The following is a 15,128-nucleotide window of genomic DNA, read 5'->3' as shown; positions in this document are numbered from 1 at the left end:
TATAGCACTTTAAAAACACCAAAGTGCTGTACAATACAAATGTAAATATAGGAATAAAATAGCAAAAACCAGACATAGCAATAAAAATGTCAGTTACCCACAAGCCAGGGAGTAAAAATAGGTTTTTAATCAGGACTTAAAAACTGGCACTGATGTATGGATGGCTGTAAACACTCACCGTTGTACCTCTTTTGACCTCCATTGTAAATCTCAATGACAATTTGAAGCAAAAAGTTCACATCTGAATTCATCTCTCAATGAAACCGGTACTCTCAAATCGTGTGTCAGGGTTGGATTTTTTCCTGTTTGTGGAGGACTGGCCAATCAGATACTGTTTATCCGCTTTGTTCTTCATTTGAGGTCTGCCACTTAACCTGTGTAGTTTAGACCTTTTTATTTAATTATTTTTGTTTTCAAGGGGAACTGTTCCTCCCTTTGATCACCCCGGTGCATTTTCTGTGCTTTAGTGATTCATAAGTCAGTGTTAAGTTTCATAACAAACAAATATTAAAAATCCTCTCAAATGGTCAGCACTACAAATAAATGAAAAAGTCAGTGTTGAAAGAAAATCTCTTTTTTGTTGTTGTTGTTGTTGTTGTTGTTGTTGTTTGTTTTTTCGGGGGGGGGGGGTTGCTCAAGACGACTTTTTGAAATTACTTTATGGGAAGCAAAATATAAAGAATTGAGAGGTGGTTTGAGATTTTTGCACAGAACTGTATATGTCTAAACGACAGGTGAGATGCTACTGTGTGATTGGCTGATTAGATATCCGCTTGGAGGAGGAGGTGACGAAGTGTCCCTAACAAAGTTCAATCATAAGTCTGTGATTAACGCGCTTATGCGACTTCGGAACTTCTAGGTAGTATTATTTCAGGCTAATATTTCTTAGCTGCTGGCATAATAATAAACGTTACACGGGTACACGTGGTTTCACCGCCTTTAAATTCGCCTTTGATGCTAATCAGAAACATAAAGGTGATGCTGTGTCCTTGATCCTTGTCCTTCAGCTCCTCAACAAACGTCCCGAACGATCACGTCAAACACAGCGCCGTGTACAGTCAGTCCGCTCTGTGCATATTTTATGCGTACACTGTCTCCACGTCTCCAAAAGCTCCTGTTCACAGGTGACACTGTACAAACAAGATTATGGATGTGCCACTGTCCTGTCACAATACATTAAGACTCAGCGCTGATGGACATTCTGGGAGACTTTGATGTGGCTGCGGCTGTAAGAGCGCGGATTCGCTCTGGTCCTATCGTCCTCTTGGTGAGGTGAAGAGCGTCAACGGCGGGGCAGAGCTTTGCGCGTTCACGCGAAACCTATAAACGGACGTGGCGCGCAGAGAGCTGTGAGTAGTGTGTGGAGAAATGAGGAGAGAATAACGGCGGCAGAGGATGGCATCTACAGCGCCATGGGAGATAATCTGATGACACATGCAACAGAAATGCTGCAAATGCCATCTGCACAAACTTTTTTCTCTGTGTTCTGAAGACACCGCAGCTCTTCAACTTTGCCCTACGAGATGATATGTGAGAAGGAGAGGCCAACCATGCAGCTGAATGAGTCTGGAGTTCAAACGGTGGCACCCGAGCCATGTCAACAACAAATACTACAGGACGACTACAATGGGAACTGCAGCGAAGGTTCCACCACTAACATGTCACTGCACTGCTGGCTGCAGCTCCTCACCAAGGAATCTATCATGGAAATTCAAGGAGACAGCTCCAGCGTAGTGGTACGTGTGATGATAGCGTGTGTCTACTCTATCGTCTGCGCTCTGGGGCTGGTGGGGAATTCACTGGCTCTGTATCTGTTGCACTCCCGTTACAGGCAGAAGCAGTCGTCCATCAACTGCTTTGTGATGGGGCTGGCTATCACAGATCTACAGTTTGTTTTGACCTTGCCTTTCTGGGCAGTGGACACAGCCCTGGACTTCCGCTGGCCGTTTGGACGTGTGATGTGCAAACTCATCAGCTCTGTCACTACCATGAACATGTATGCCAGTGTATTCTTCCTCACAGCTATGAGCGTGGCACGTTATTACTCCATCTCCTCCGCACTGAAGATACACAGCCGACGGACAGCAGCTGCCAGAGCCAGGTGGACAAGCCTTTGCATCTGGGCTGTTTCTTTGCTGGCCACTTTGCCTCATGCCATCTACTCCACCAGTGCCCAAGTATCTGATGAGGAACTTTGCCTGGTGCGCTTCCCAGACTCTGGCAGTTGGGATCCACAGCTCCTTCTGGGTCTATATCAGCTTCAAAAGGTGCTAGTAGGTTTCCTTATTCCTCTAGTTATAATCACCGTCTGCTATCTGCTGCTGCTTCGCTTCATCCTAAGCCGGCGCATTGCAGGTGCAGCGGGCCCAGAGGCAAACCAAAGCCGGCAAAAGCGTCATTCCAAAGTGACTAAATCCATTGTCATCGTAGTTCTCTCCTTCTTTCTCTGCTGGCTTCCTAATCAGGCACTGACACTGTGGGGTGTGCTCATAAAGTTTGACCTTGTGCCCTTCAGCAAAGCTTTCTACAATGCACAGGCCTACGCTTTCCCTCTGACTGTTTGCTTGGCGCACACCAACAGCTGCCTCAACCCTGTGCTCTACTGCCTGATCCGCCGGGAGTTTCGGGCAGGCCTCAAGGAACTTCTCCTGCATGCCACGCCATCTTTCAGGAGCCTGACTCATCTGCTGCGTCGCAAGGCCAAAGTGGCTGAGGCACCACCTGTTTTGGTGCTGGTCCAAATGGATGTCTGACTGGGATGATTGGGGAACTCGAAACATTCCACCTACAGTACTATTGATCTGTTTACCAAGAGGGCATATTTCTCACCTACGCTTTCGATGCGGAAAATCGCAATTCTTTAAAACAAAAAAAACAAAAAAATGCAGAATTACAATGTACTGCACAGTAGGATGTGCCTCACTTCTACTGTGTTTCTCAAGGTTTCCTCTGCAACACATATTTCTGTTGTTACAGTTGTTCATTGTTTCAGTCTCCCCGCTTCTGTCGAGAAAGTACTGCTCTCGTGTCATGGACATGTATAGCTGTTAATCCAAAGTGAGATTCAAATAGTTGCAGCACTCAGGCGTGATTTTTTTTTATGCATACCGGTAAATTACTGTGTTTGTGTTTGTTTACTGGTGCAAGTGTGTAATTCTTTCATGAGTATAATCAATGGAACAAATGAAATCAAAATAATTAATTTTAAAAAAGCAGGACAGTGATGCTTAGAAGTGTTTGCTTTATTTAAAATATCATAAAAGAAAAGAGCAATTTAATCGCCTGTCGTTGTATCTGTGAAAAACTAAAGAAATGAGCGGGAGAAAAAAAATAATTTGTACATTTTATTTTTGTAGATGTATGGAGTAAAATAGTAGTGCTTGTTGCATTGTCCTGGAGAAATGACTCATCTCTTGTGAAAAAATAAAAGGCAAATAAAATGTACAAGAACTAAAATCAATTTCCTGAGCTTTTCGGGGTAAGGCAGCATGGCATCAAAGACTTCAGCGTAATCAGTGCATAGTTAGTGAGATAAAGGTCTCCCATGTGGAAAGCTTTGAGGATTAGGACTTGAAGTGATCCATTTAAGATTTTATACCCCTGTGCAGCAAATAGTACATGATTCATATTTGAACTGAGCACGTATACTGTGTTGTATGCACACAAGATGAAAAATTTACGATCATTATTTCTCTCTTTCTCACTCTCGCTGACCTTAGACAGCCATGCAAATATACTCAGATGTGTTCTTTTTCTTACTTTATATGTGTCAGACTGAAAATTATAATGAATTATGTCGAATTTCCTCTAAACATCTGCATTATATGGCAAACATTTACTTTAAACCAAAGCATTTTTTCATTTTAAAAAAAAAGGCATCTCATGGTGGACAGACCACCAGTGCCACAAACAGCCTTTTTATCTCTGGTAAATTGAACAGATACATATGTTGACTGGAGCTTCTGTGGTCATAGCATCAGCTTTCATACAAGACAGCTGCTAATTTGATGTTTTTTCATTTAAATCATAATGACTGATAATCCTGTAAATAAAATAAAGACTAACTAAAAAACTCAGCTTGAGCTATTTTGAATAATTGGGCCAGATCACATTAGAATTCAGAGCCCGTATGAGGAGAGACAAAAAAGGAAAATAGTAAGAGGTGTTGAGAGCGTGCAAAATAAAGTGGTGCTAATGTTATGTAAACAATCCCACACCGGCAAGAGGGCATCAGACAACAGAGACTCCCTTCTCTGTTCTTTTATTGATGAGCTTTAACTTTCTCATTCTGTGTTTGTGCAGCTCTCCTTCAATCACTAACAACAGCGGCACTGCGCTGCACAAATAGTGAACAAAGGTGTTGCTAACTAGACTGCATGTCAGATAGAGGGGGCAGATTTTCTTCGTCTCCTTTTGTGTGAAATGAAGTGTAGCAAAGCCGTAATCCAAACATAAATACTAAATAAAACACTTGTGTGGTTTGAAATGTCTTTTCAAATTGCTTTGTGGACCTAAGCTGATCCTTAGTGTTATTCTTAGATAGAAGTATATGAAAAATGCCAAACAAAAGCTTTAGGTAAACAATGGCCCCAGACAACCAGAGTTTGCTGCATTGCATTATAGTTTGATAAAGGCTTTAGCGATTCTGTTCTACATGATTGATTTTGCGGGGTGCGTATTGCATAAACAGATATGTGGTCAAATTATCATAAACAAAGCCATACACAGAATACTTTGGCTCGAGTAAAATTCAGGTAAATAGAACCTTCAATTTCTGGGGCTTTTGTAAAAATATGCTTGTTTGCTATGAGTAACCTGCTATGTGCTACACTTAAGGAAAACTGTACCATACATTACGCGCAAACAGCAGGAACAATTGGGTCAATAGAGGTCCACCCCATTTTTGCCCTGTGCCTTCAGTGGGTCAGCCTGAACAAGCTGGGAGCAGAATCTGCAGCAAATAACAGAATCAGTGACTTTTGTAATCTTGGCTGGTTATAAATGTTGGTGTGGTGCTGATAAACAAGTTCAATGTCGATCTATCTATCTATCTATCTATCTATCTATCTATCTATCTATCTATCTATCTATCTATCTATCTATCTATCTATCTATCTATCTATCTATCTATCTATCTATCTATCTATCTATCTATCTATCTATCTATTTTTATGTGGGTACCCATATCCACATAAATAATAATACTATATACTATAATAATGATCACACAGCCCACTGCCCTCAGCAGCTCCATTTGGCAACAGAATAAAGATTCCCTGGATATATGATTCCCTTGAAAAACATGCCAGCATGCACTGAATACGGACAGGCTGATGTTACGAAATCAGTTTCACCCCGGTTCTTTTTTATTCCTCGAGGCATCCAGAGACGGCACCGGGGCTCTCTGTCCTGGTCGTTGTGTCCTTGGGCAAAACACTTCACCTACCACCTACTGGTGTTGCTGGCCAGAGGGGCCGGTGGCGCAGTATGGCAGCCTCGCTTCTGTCAGTCTACCCCAGGGCAGCTGTGGCTACAACTGTAGCTTGCCTCCACCAGTGTGTGAATGTGAGAGTGAATAAATAATGGAATTGTAAAGCGCTTTGGGTGCCTTGAAAAGCGCTATATAAATCCAATCCATTATTATTATTATTATTAACATATTACAAACACTGAGACCCCCACTCTGCATCCACTGGGCCATTGGCCCCTTGTTGTCTTACATATACAGATAAGCATGTGGAGAGTCTCCTGCAAACCTGCTTCTAAGTTATAACAATTATGCGTTTTTATTAAAGGTACAAGCATCAGCATCAGCAATCCCCAACTGTAGCTTCCTGTCTCCTTTTATGACAGGCAGACCCCCAGTGTCCATAAATTCCTTTCCTTCTACACAATTACACACACTCTCAAGCCTACAGCTAAGCCAAACTGAAACACAGACAAATCCTTCCCTATTCCTCTCATCTACTGCTGGACCCTCTTATCTAAGCAAATTTAACACATTGCATTCTAAAAATTGTTTTCTTGTACTCACACTGAACTGAGAGGACAGATTTAGATTATGAATATATTGCAAAGCCAGTCAGCGCAAAGTAAGAAGTAACTTCTCATTTCTAGGAAATGATAATGAAGAGACTCAGGACATGAAGGACAGGTTCATTAGCAGAAAAACTAAGGCATCTGAAACACTCTCAGCTCTTAGTTCTGCTGCTTTTATCCTTATACTTCATTATGCATTGATTGCAAAATATCTGACGGTGTGTGTGTATGTGTGTGTGTATGTGCTTTTTTCGTTTTTGTTCTTCAGTTTCCAAGAATGCGATCATCTGAGCTCTTAACATAGATAAAAGAATCACCCAAAGTCCCAAAGCATCTTTTGTCCACCTTTCCATCTTTCTCTCTCTCTTATGACCTCTAACATGTGGAAGGGCACTGCACAACCAGGAGGTTATTGAGCTTTAACAGTAAGCTAATAGACTTAACAAAATGCACTTAACTGCCATTAATGAAAGGCCATTTGATCAATACTCATCTAAATTCCCCCTGGGACATAATGTGATAGTTGAAGGTTGCACAACACCCTTGCTGCTGACCTTTCTCTGACGCTTAATGATAGCCTGACAATGCTTGTATCTCTAGAATATTTAATTTTCCCTCATTAGCGGACTCATCAAACACAGCGTTGACTTTTTCAGCTGTTGATGGGATATTTTAGGAGTGGTGTTTATCCCGCATAGTGTTGAAAGAGATCCCATACACCCTATCTGTGCATGCCGGGCAATAAACTGAGCTGATCATGAAATGTGCTGGGGTCATCATATATGCAGGAAATGTCAGTTCCTAATTTGATCAGTGTAAGAGAATGGAGCATAAGAAGATTCCTGGTGAAAATCCCCCCAAACACACACGCCAGGTCTTTATCGCAGTCACTGTGTGCACTGGCACTAATTTCTTTTGTCATTTCCTTTTTCTCTGTGCCTCTTTGTCTTCTATTGTCATGCACTCTGCTTATCTTCTTCTTCTGACTGCTCCCGGTCGTCACAGCTGATCATCTGTTTCCATCTCACACTGTCCCTAGCATCTTCCTCTATAACATCAGCCCTTCTTCACTGCCTCCATAATCCTCCTCTGTGGTCTTGCTTCTTGCTTTTTCTCCAGCCTGGCAGCCCCATATTCAGCATCCTTTATCTATTCATTAAAAATAAATTATATATTTTCCATTTATCTGAAAGGGTACTCATAAATTTGCTTAATAATATTCAATTTACTCTCACAAACCTGCCAGGCTATAATTTATTATCATTCAAAGCAACAAATTATACTTTGTGCAAGCATTTTGCATATATATATATATATATATATGTGTGTGTGTGTGTGTGTGTGTGTGTGTGTGTGTGTGTGTGTGTGTGTGTGTCCCACTGCTTGGATTATAATTTAATTACTTGCCATTTTTCCCTCTTTCCAACAGTACACCAGTGATAGACATAAAGCTACATTAGGTCACACACAAGAAGGCCTATCTTTTTGAGATTCATTTATCATACGATTATCATATCAACAGATCTCTCTTATCTCGAGAACTAAGTCCACAACAAAACTACAACCTAGCAATTAGTCACAGTACCATGTAATCCCAGTCATCAGATACACGGTGTCAAGTATGTGATGTCATTCAGTTACTAAACCAATGACAGTTTTATTAACAAGCTCCTCTATACTGCACTTTTGAATGGGGATTAACAGACAACTCAAAATTTTAAAATGTGCCTGCGTTAATGCAGGTTTATGGTGCTTGTGCAATATGATCTTAGAAGAAAACAGAAGACAGGATGAAGGTCAAATGTGAAAGAAGACTGAGAAGCAGCTGAAACCAGTATCTCCTCCTCAGTGCATTTTAATTTTCAGGTTGTCCCCTGCTTTTATTTCCTTCATCTGCCTATTAACAAAATGCATAGTGATTTTGATTTTTCATTTTTTTCTTCAACTGTGGGATTAGGTGAGCTGCTGGCAAGGAGAGAAGATGATGGCTAATTTACAGTTAAATGAGCTTGTGTAATAATAAGAGTGGCTACATGCTCTAGCGAGGAGTGAGACACCAAAGGCAGGTGGCAGACTGAACAGAAAGCAGAACATTATGATGCTTCGTAATGGGCTGCACCTGCTTTGATGATTTTGCACTGGGGCGAAGTGGTCAGTGGGTGAGTGGGTGACTCACGGACACTGACTTGTTACAGCAGTGACTCATATCCACTAAAAGTCCATCACTGAACAAAACCAAAACCATGCCCCTACCTCTCTAACTATTAGAGTCCATTTTCAGATTGGATAGATTCCTTTGAAACGTTGATGAATTGCTAGGCCACAGTCTATCCCTCTAAAGAATGCACGCATTGCTACGTGTGTCTATCAGAGTGCGAACAGCAAATTCCACATAGATCTAATGATATATTCACATATGCTTTAATCTTAGTAAAACTTTCTCCTCTCTCTTGACTTGTCTCACTCTCTGTTTGTTTAAGTCTGTCAACTGTCTTGTCAGCTTTGCATCCTTCATGATACCATATACTGCAGAGACCGTGGAGAACAAGATTCAAGAATCCCGATTTCTTTTGTTGCCCCCCAGGGGAAACAAGTCAGTGTCAGCAGCTCCTCGTTGAACCTGAAATCCCTGCAGATTAAGGATGGAAGCTGAGTTGTGTTGTTGTTCAGGGAACATCCCAAAAATAGATCAGAAAATTCCCAAGGTAATTTGGGGGTTATGTTCACCGGGAAGTCTTAAGTTCAACTGGAGAGTAATTTCAGGGAAAACAGAGTAAATATTAGAACCGTGAGAATCTACAGCAATGCAAGTGGCCGTGTGTAGCGGTACTCATGAACAGGGCTGCTGTTTGACAGATGTAAACTTTACCATGACTACCACCTTTGTTTAAAGAGTCAGCATGCTGACATTTGCGAAGGGTCTTTTTGTGGAACATTTATACGCAGACCTGTGTGGCTCCCAGCTCCCAGAGAGTGAGACCAGGTCCAGTGCTGGAGGATTTTGTTAAATGGTGTCAGGAAGCAGTTAAACTTGTCTAAGTCAAAAAATACAATCAGATCTTTGAAAACATACTACACATCACATCCATTAAGGGTCCGATGGTGGAATGTGTTCAGTTTTCTATATCTTGAAACAATTACTGATTTAAAACTGAACTTTGAAGTGAAGTGTAAAGCTGTGCAAAGGGACACCAGCATCTGTCCTGCTTGAGGAAACTTGACTTCCACACTAGCAAAGTTGTAAGAATTTTATTTTATTGTGTTTTTATTGCGTCTTTTTCATCCTTTTCCTTAATATCACGGTTTGGATGTTTGTCTGTATAGAACAAAAACTAACTGAGTGAAACTGTTACATGTACTAAACACTGCTTGACTATGCTGTATTATGTTTATTTGTGGTTTGTTGCATGTGTTTGCCTTGGAAATATGCATGTGCATGTCAATGAATGACTGATCCACTGCAGAGCAAATCTACCAACAGATACACATAAAGCAAGTCTCAACAAGAACCTGTGGCAAGTACAGACACAAACACAATCAGGAAACCTTCATTTATTCATATTTTGTTTACAAGGAGCCAGACTTCAGCAATAGTTCTCCGGGCTGGAGAGATTTAACATATTTCTTTAGACATTGACTGCTTTTCACTCATTTTCAGTCCAGCCTGTGTACCTGACATTTTCTTTGTTGATATCATTCTTTTTGGGCCTGTTCCCTTCATTAGATAGTTGACAGGAGAGACATGCAACAAAGGTCCTTGGGTCTGACTCAAACCCAGGTTGCTGCTTTTGAGCCTTGCAGTGTGTGGTAGACATCGTCATCTCACTCACTTGCCAGTGAGCTAAACTAGCATGTGCATCTGACATCTGGGTTTTTGTTTAACTGTTTGTTGAACCACTTAACACTGACCTCATTCAAGCATAAAAATGGCCACTAACTCAGGAAATGAACCTGTGTTGTGTCTACAGACAACAAGAACCAATTTTAAATTGCATCTCAGCAGCCTGTCGCAAAAACACAATTTGTCCCCATTTTTTTCTGTTGGATCTATGAAAATGTCAAACATAACACAGTTTGACAGGCATATGTTGTATTTATACACCAACAAGATGACTTCTAAAGGTCTATAAGCACATCTTGGCTTATCTCTGCATGGCCACAATGTGTCTTTTGAGGAAACAGGACAAGTGGAGGAAAAATAAATGATGAACAGCATCTCAAAGTCATCTCGTGAAACAGGAAAAAGAAAATCCAGCAAAGACCTGACACGGAACCTTAGAGATGCATGAACTTCCATCTATTATTCACCAAAGCCGTTTCACTGCAGGAGTGTCTGGAAGGAAATTATTCTTAAGGAAGATTAATGATGCAAAAAGCCTGAGGTATAGCAAATTATGTAAGAAGTGGACTGAAAATCAGTGACAACAAACCTGATGCAGTGATGAATCCAAATGTGAACATTTTTGTTCAAATTGTCATGAATATGCACAGAAGAGGTCGGGAGAGAGGTACAGCAGTAATTGTCTACAGCCATCTGTCACACAAGGTAAAGGCTCTGTCATGGTTTGGGGATGCATAACAGCCAGTGCACTTGGGGATCCTATCAAAACTGATGAAATTATGAGCACATAAAAGCACTGCCCTTTATGCAACAATCTGAACAAAAGCATCTGACTGGTAACTGTTTCATTTTTCTGCATGGCAATGACCCCAAGCACACTGTCCTTTGCAAAAAAATACAGTCATGGATCGGCCTCCTCAGAGCTCGGACCTCAACATTACTGAAGCAGTGTGGGATCATCCTGACAGAGAACAGGACAAACGGCAGAAACATCCAAAGAAGAGTTTTGAAGTTCCTTTGAAGCCCGGAGAACTATTCCTGAAGATCCTCACAGAGATGACAGAGAGCTGCTCAGAGTTCAGACTGTGCTGAAGGTAAAGGTGTTCACACCAAACCTGGTGGAACTGTCCAAGTCTCTTGACCTATTTTCCACTTTCCCACCAAAACATAAAGCAATAAGCAATGGCTTAAGGCTATTGCACAGTGCTTTAGGTTTTCCTTTACAACATGGTTAGCAAAGGATGAAACACTAAAAATGTGAAGGTTATTTTCATTCCTTCCTGTTTGCCGTCATTATGTTTCAGTCATGTTGACATATTTTGTACTGGGATTTGTGAATTTTAATGTTCAATAAATAAAAAATGCTCAGAAACAGGCAGTGACTGAGACAGTAAAGGCAAAGGGAAAAAAAGAGGAACATGTTTTTACTGTTTTTAGCCTACAGCATATTAATTACTTAATATTGAGGGAAGCAGCGATGAGCAGAGAAGCAATTCAGCAGGGCAGAGTCGCCATGGAAACTTGATTTGGTCATGTTACTTTTTTAAATGAATAAAACAGTTTTGTCATATCAATTTTTACACCTGCACTTACTTGATGTGATAAAACATTTCAGAGAGCACAGGTAACAGGGAGAGCTGAGCTGATGCAAAGAGATGGTTACCAAGGAGAAGCCAAACCATGAACCATAATTTTAGATTAAATCTGAGTTGTTGTTGTTGTTTTTTTTAAATACTTAATCCATCTCCACAGAATAATAATACATGAAAATGGACAAAGAATGCATCACCACTATAACCAGGAACTTCATATAGTAGTTTTATTATTTTAATCTTTGAAGGTTTTCTGTACACGAGTGATTCGGCCCATCTCTTTGCATGTCACGATTTATAAAAGAAATGTGGATAAAACGTCAGTTACTTAACCAAAGTCAAACTTTATTATGATGAGCAAAAGTCCGAAAGGCAGCTGAAAACAACGTCTATAGATCCAAAACATGAAAGGAGTCACAGTACAGTTAGTACAATGTACAAGACAAACTGAGAGATCAAGTACATACAATCACTCTGAGGGCGAATGGAGAATGAGACACAGCTGCAGAACAAACGCACCTAAACGAACCTAAACTCGGGATAATAAAGCAAGGGAAATAAACTGAAACATAAGAGCCAAAGACCTACTAAAATAAAACAGGAAATAAGTAAACACAGGGCATAAAACACAGAAACGCTGACTTGACACACAGGACACAAGGCAGGAAAATAAACAAAATATATGACCCTGAATTGGATAAGCAAAATAGAATGATGAATGAATGGATTAAAAAAATTACTTTTTATGACAAATAAAAATACAGTAGAGATAAAGATCATTACCTGTTTTCACAGCCGGCATTGCAAACTTATACCTGAATTTTCACAATGTTTTCCTTTTCTGAAGTACCACACATGCTAATAAGTGTATATATGTAATATTACTATACGGAGCTTTAAAGGTATTGATTCTGCAGCTGCAAGTATTTTTACTCGCACTGAACCATCTAGGTCACCATTAATAATCGAATGACATCATTAAAAGCTGCATGAAGCTGTTGCTTGTCTCATTTGTTCACAAGCATGCAATATTCAAAGGTGTACCGCATGCTCTGAATAGTAACATCTACATTTGCACAAGATCCCACAAACACTAAGATTATCCACCACTTCTCTTAGCTGCTTGTACAATTCCTGGTCATGGGGGCTGGAACCCACCACCTGTCAGTGGGCGACAGGTCGACAGCATATCGCGGTTTAACACAGAGTGACAGATCATCATTCACACTCACATTCACTCCTACTATCACCAATTAACTTAAGACGCATGTCTGTGAGAGGAAGCCCAGAGAAAGAGGTACAGGGAGAACAGCCAGCCAGTGGATTCAAACCCAGAACCTTTTTTGACTTGAGGCGACAGTGCTAAACGCTTCACTAATGTGCAAAATACTTCACTAAAGTGCCACCCACAGTGGCATATTTTATTTTATTTCATTTATAGAGGATAGGAGGTCAAAATAAGACTAATTTAGCAACAATACATCAAGGAGTTGGTGAGATCTGACTGCAATTAGTATTTAGCAGCTTTTATTCTGATTTGAACCCTCATTGCTTAATGCAGTGGTTCCCAAACTTTTTTTGCTTGCCCCCCCTTTGTTTTACAAGAAAAATGTTCGCGCCCCCGCGTACACGCGCGCACGCACACGCACGCACACATCCTCCAACCACACACACACATATTTTGCTCCATTGCGGTCTATTTCACACCTTCATTTCGTAAACAGTTAAGCAAATACAAGTAATCTGCAATAAATTAATAAAGTAGTAAGAAAAAAAACTACTAACTCTTTTACGCTACGTCAACACCTACACGGGTATATTTGAAAACGCAGCTGTTTCGTCCACACGTAAACGGCGTTTCTGAGAGATTTTTCAAAACTCCTTTTTTGCGTTTACGTGTGGACGATGAATACAGAGTTCGTCACGCAACGTCAAAGTTATGTGCCTTTTTTCACGTCACGCTGTGCGCCACGTTATTGTTTACATGAAATGAATTGCAGAATAGCAGATAGAGACAAAATACTGTTAATCTGACTATCTGCAGGTTTTACAGGCTTACATACACACGCAGTTACTGTCCCTCTATTTACAAAGGCAGAGGCGTCACGATGTGATTATTTTACATGTAGTCATTTTTTTTCCTGTGTAATAATATTCAACATTGCTATCAATACATTTTTCAAAAATGCCTCTCTGTGCAAAATAGGTTTAAAAACATAAACAGCTGTGGGATACTGTTTGTCCGTGATTTGAACAGGGGTAACAAATCGTGGCAGGATCAGCCTGATATTATTTGTATCCCACTGTAACTTTACTGTATAAAGTATAGTATAGTATTAGGGGTGCAACGATACTCGTATCGATATTGAACCGTTCGATACAGTGCTTTCGGTTCGGTACGCATATGTATCGAACAATACAAAATTTTTAATTTATTTTATCAACTTTCCTTCTGACGGTGCTGTCTGTGTTGACGGTGCTCAGTGGATCTGCGCTCGACAGTGCAGCCTAGGCGGAGTAGTCAAACGCAGATTCACTGAGCGCAGGGCAAGCTAGCAAGACAGAAGTTAAGCTCTCCTTGCAGCTTGGCAAATTGAACCTCCCCTACACTCATTCGGATCTGGCGTTTGGAACTATTTTGGTTTTCATGTGAAGTATGACCCTGAAGGTAAGCGCGTCATGGACTAAAGTAAAACAGTATGTTGGATGTGCCACGCAATGCTCAATTACATGGGTGGGAACTAGTGTGTTAGCGCAGTTAGCTCGTTAACGTGTTGGCCGTCCAGCCCCACGCACGGGGCTATCCGTGGTAGCTCGTTAACGGAGATTTGCCATGTTGTGGCGTTAACCGCTGACAGCACTAGTGGGAACACAACGAATATGACTGCACATTTACGCGACATCATCTTAGTGCAAAGACAAGTGGAAGCAGACAAAAACAACAAGCACGCATGCAACAAACTTTACTTGAGTCATTTAGACAGCACATGATTCTCCTTATGGGGACCTGATATGTTTAATATGCTGCTGAGAATATAGCCCAGAAGAAGCATATAGTATAGCTTTTATTTTGGAAAGAGCCACTTCTCTGTAATAAACTCTCTTTTCCAAAGATGAGTGATTCCTCAATCAGATACAGGGCTCGCAAAATCGCTAGCCCGACGTCCCGGGGCTTTTTTCCAGTCGGGCTACCAAAATCTATCTCTGCCCTGCCCGTTGGCCTATCGTAGGAAGGAAAAATATATGTCAATGCTTTTGCATTCTTTCGGAAATGTAGCTGGGTAATTATGTAATTGGCATCGGTGAGCCACTGACAATATGTGACATATTGAAATCGCGTTTGAATTTGCGCTTGTTTTTTGCTTTCACTTTGCAATCGTGCGAACTGTGTATAGAGAGCGACAGCACTGATTGGTGAGTGATGATAATTTGCGCACCAATTCCTCTGACATCGTCTTATCAATCGTTAGCTTACTATGCAAACATGACAAGTGAAATCTCCCGCAGCTTAAACATGTGAGAGGTTGATCGCGCAGAGAATCGCTGAGCGTTATGTGAGTGCGTGTGTAAAAGCAGCAGGATATATATTTTAGTTCTGCTGAGCCAAATAAGACAGGTCAGGGTGAAGAAGTGACAGCCAAAGAAAAGCTTACCAC

The 15,128-nt window shown here is 40.9% G+C and overlaps 1 protein-coding gene across 1 annotated transcript; it reads left to right on the top strand.

Moving 5' to 3' along the window:
* The first annotated feature begins 610 nt into the window (after window positions 1-610).
* rxfp3.2b (relaxin family peptide receptor 3.2b) lies at window positions 611-4,416 on the top strand. Its single transcript, XM_085150035.1, has one exon. The coding sequence runs from the start codon at window positions 1,524-1,526 to the stop codon at window positions 2,751-2,753; it is 1,230 nt and encodes a 409-aa protein (XP_085006161.1). The 5' UTR covers window positions 611-1,523; the 3' UTR covers window positions 2,754-4,416.
* Window positions 4,417-15,128: the final 10,712 nt, after the last annotated feature.

The sequence above is a fragment of the Neolamprologus multifasciatus genome, chromosome 23 (assembly GCF_963576455.1).
Source record: "Neolamprologus multifasciatus chromosome 23, fNeoMul1.2, whole genome shotgun sequence".
Lineage (NCBI taxonomy): Eukaryota > Metazoa > Chordata > Actinopteri > Cichliformes > Cichlidae > Neolamprologus > Neolamprologus multifasciatus.
Note: the sequence above shows the minus strand (reverse complement) of the source record. Positions and strands in the feature narration are given on the sequence as shown.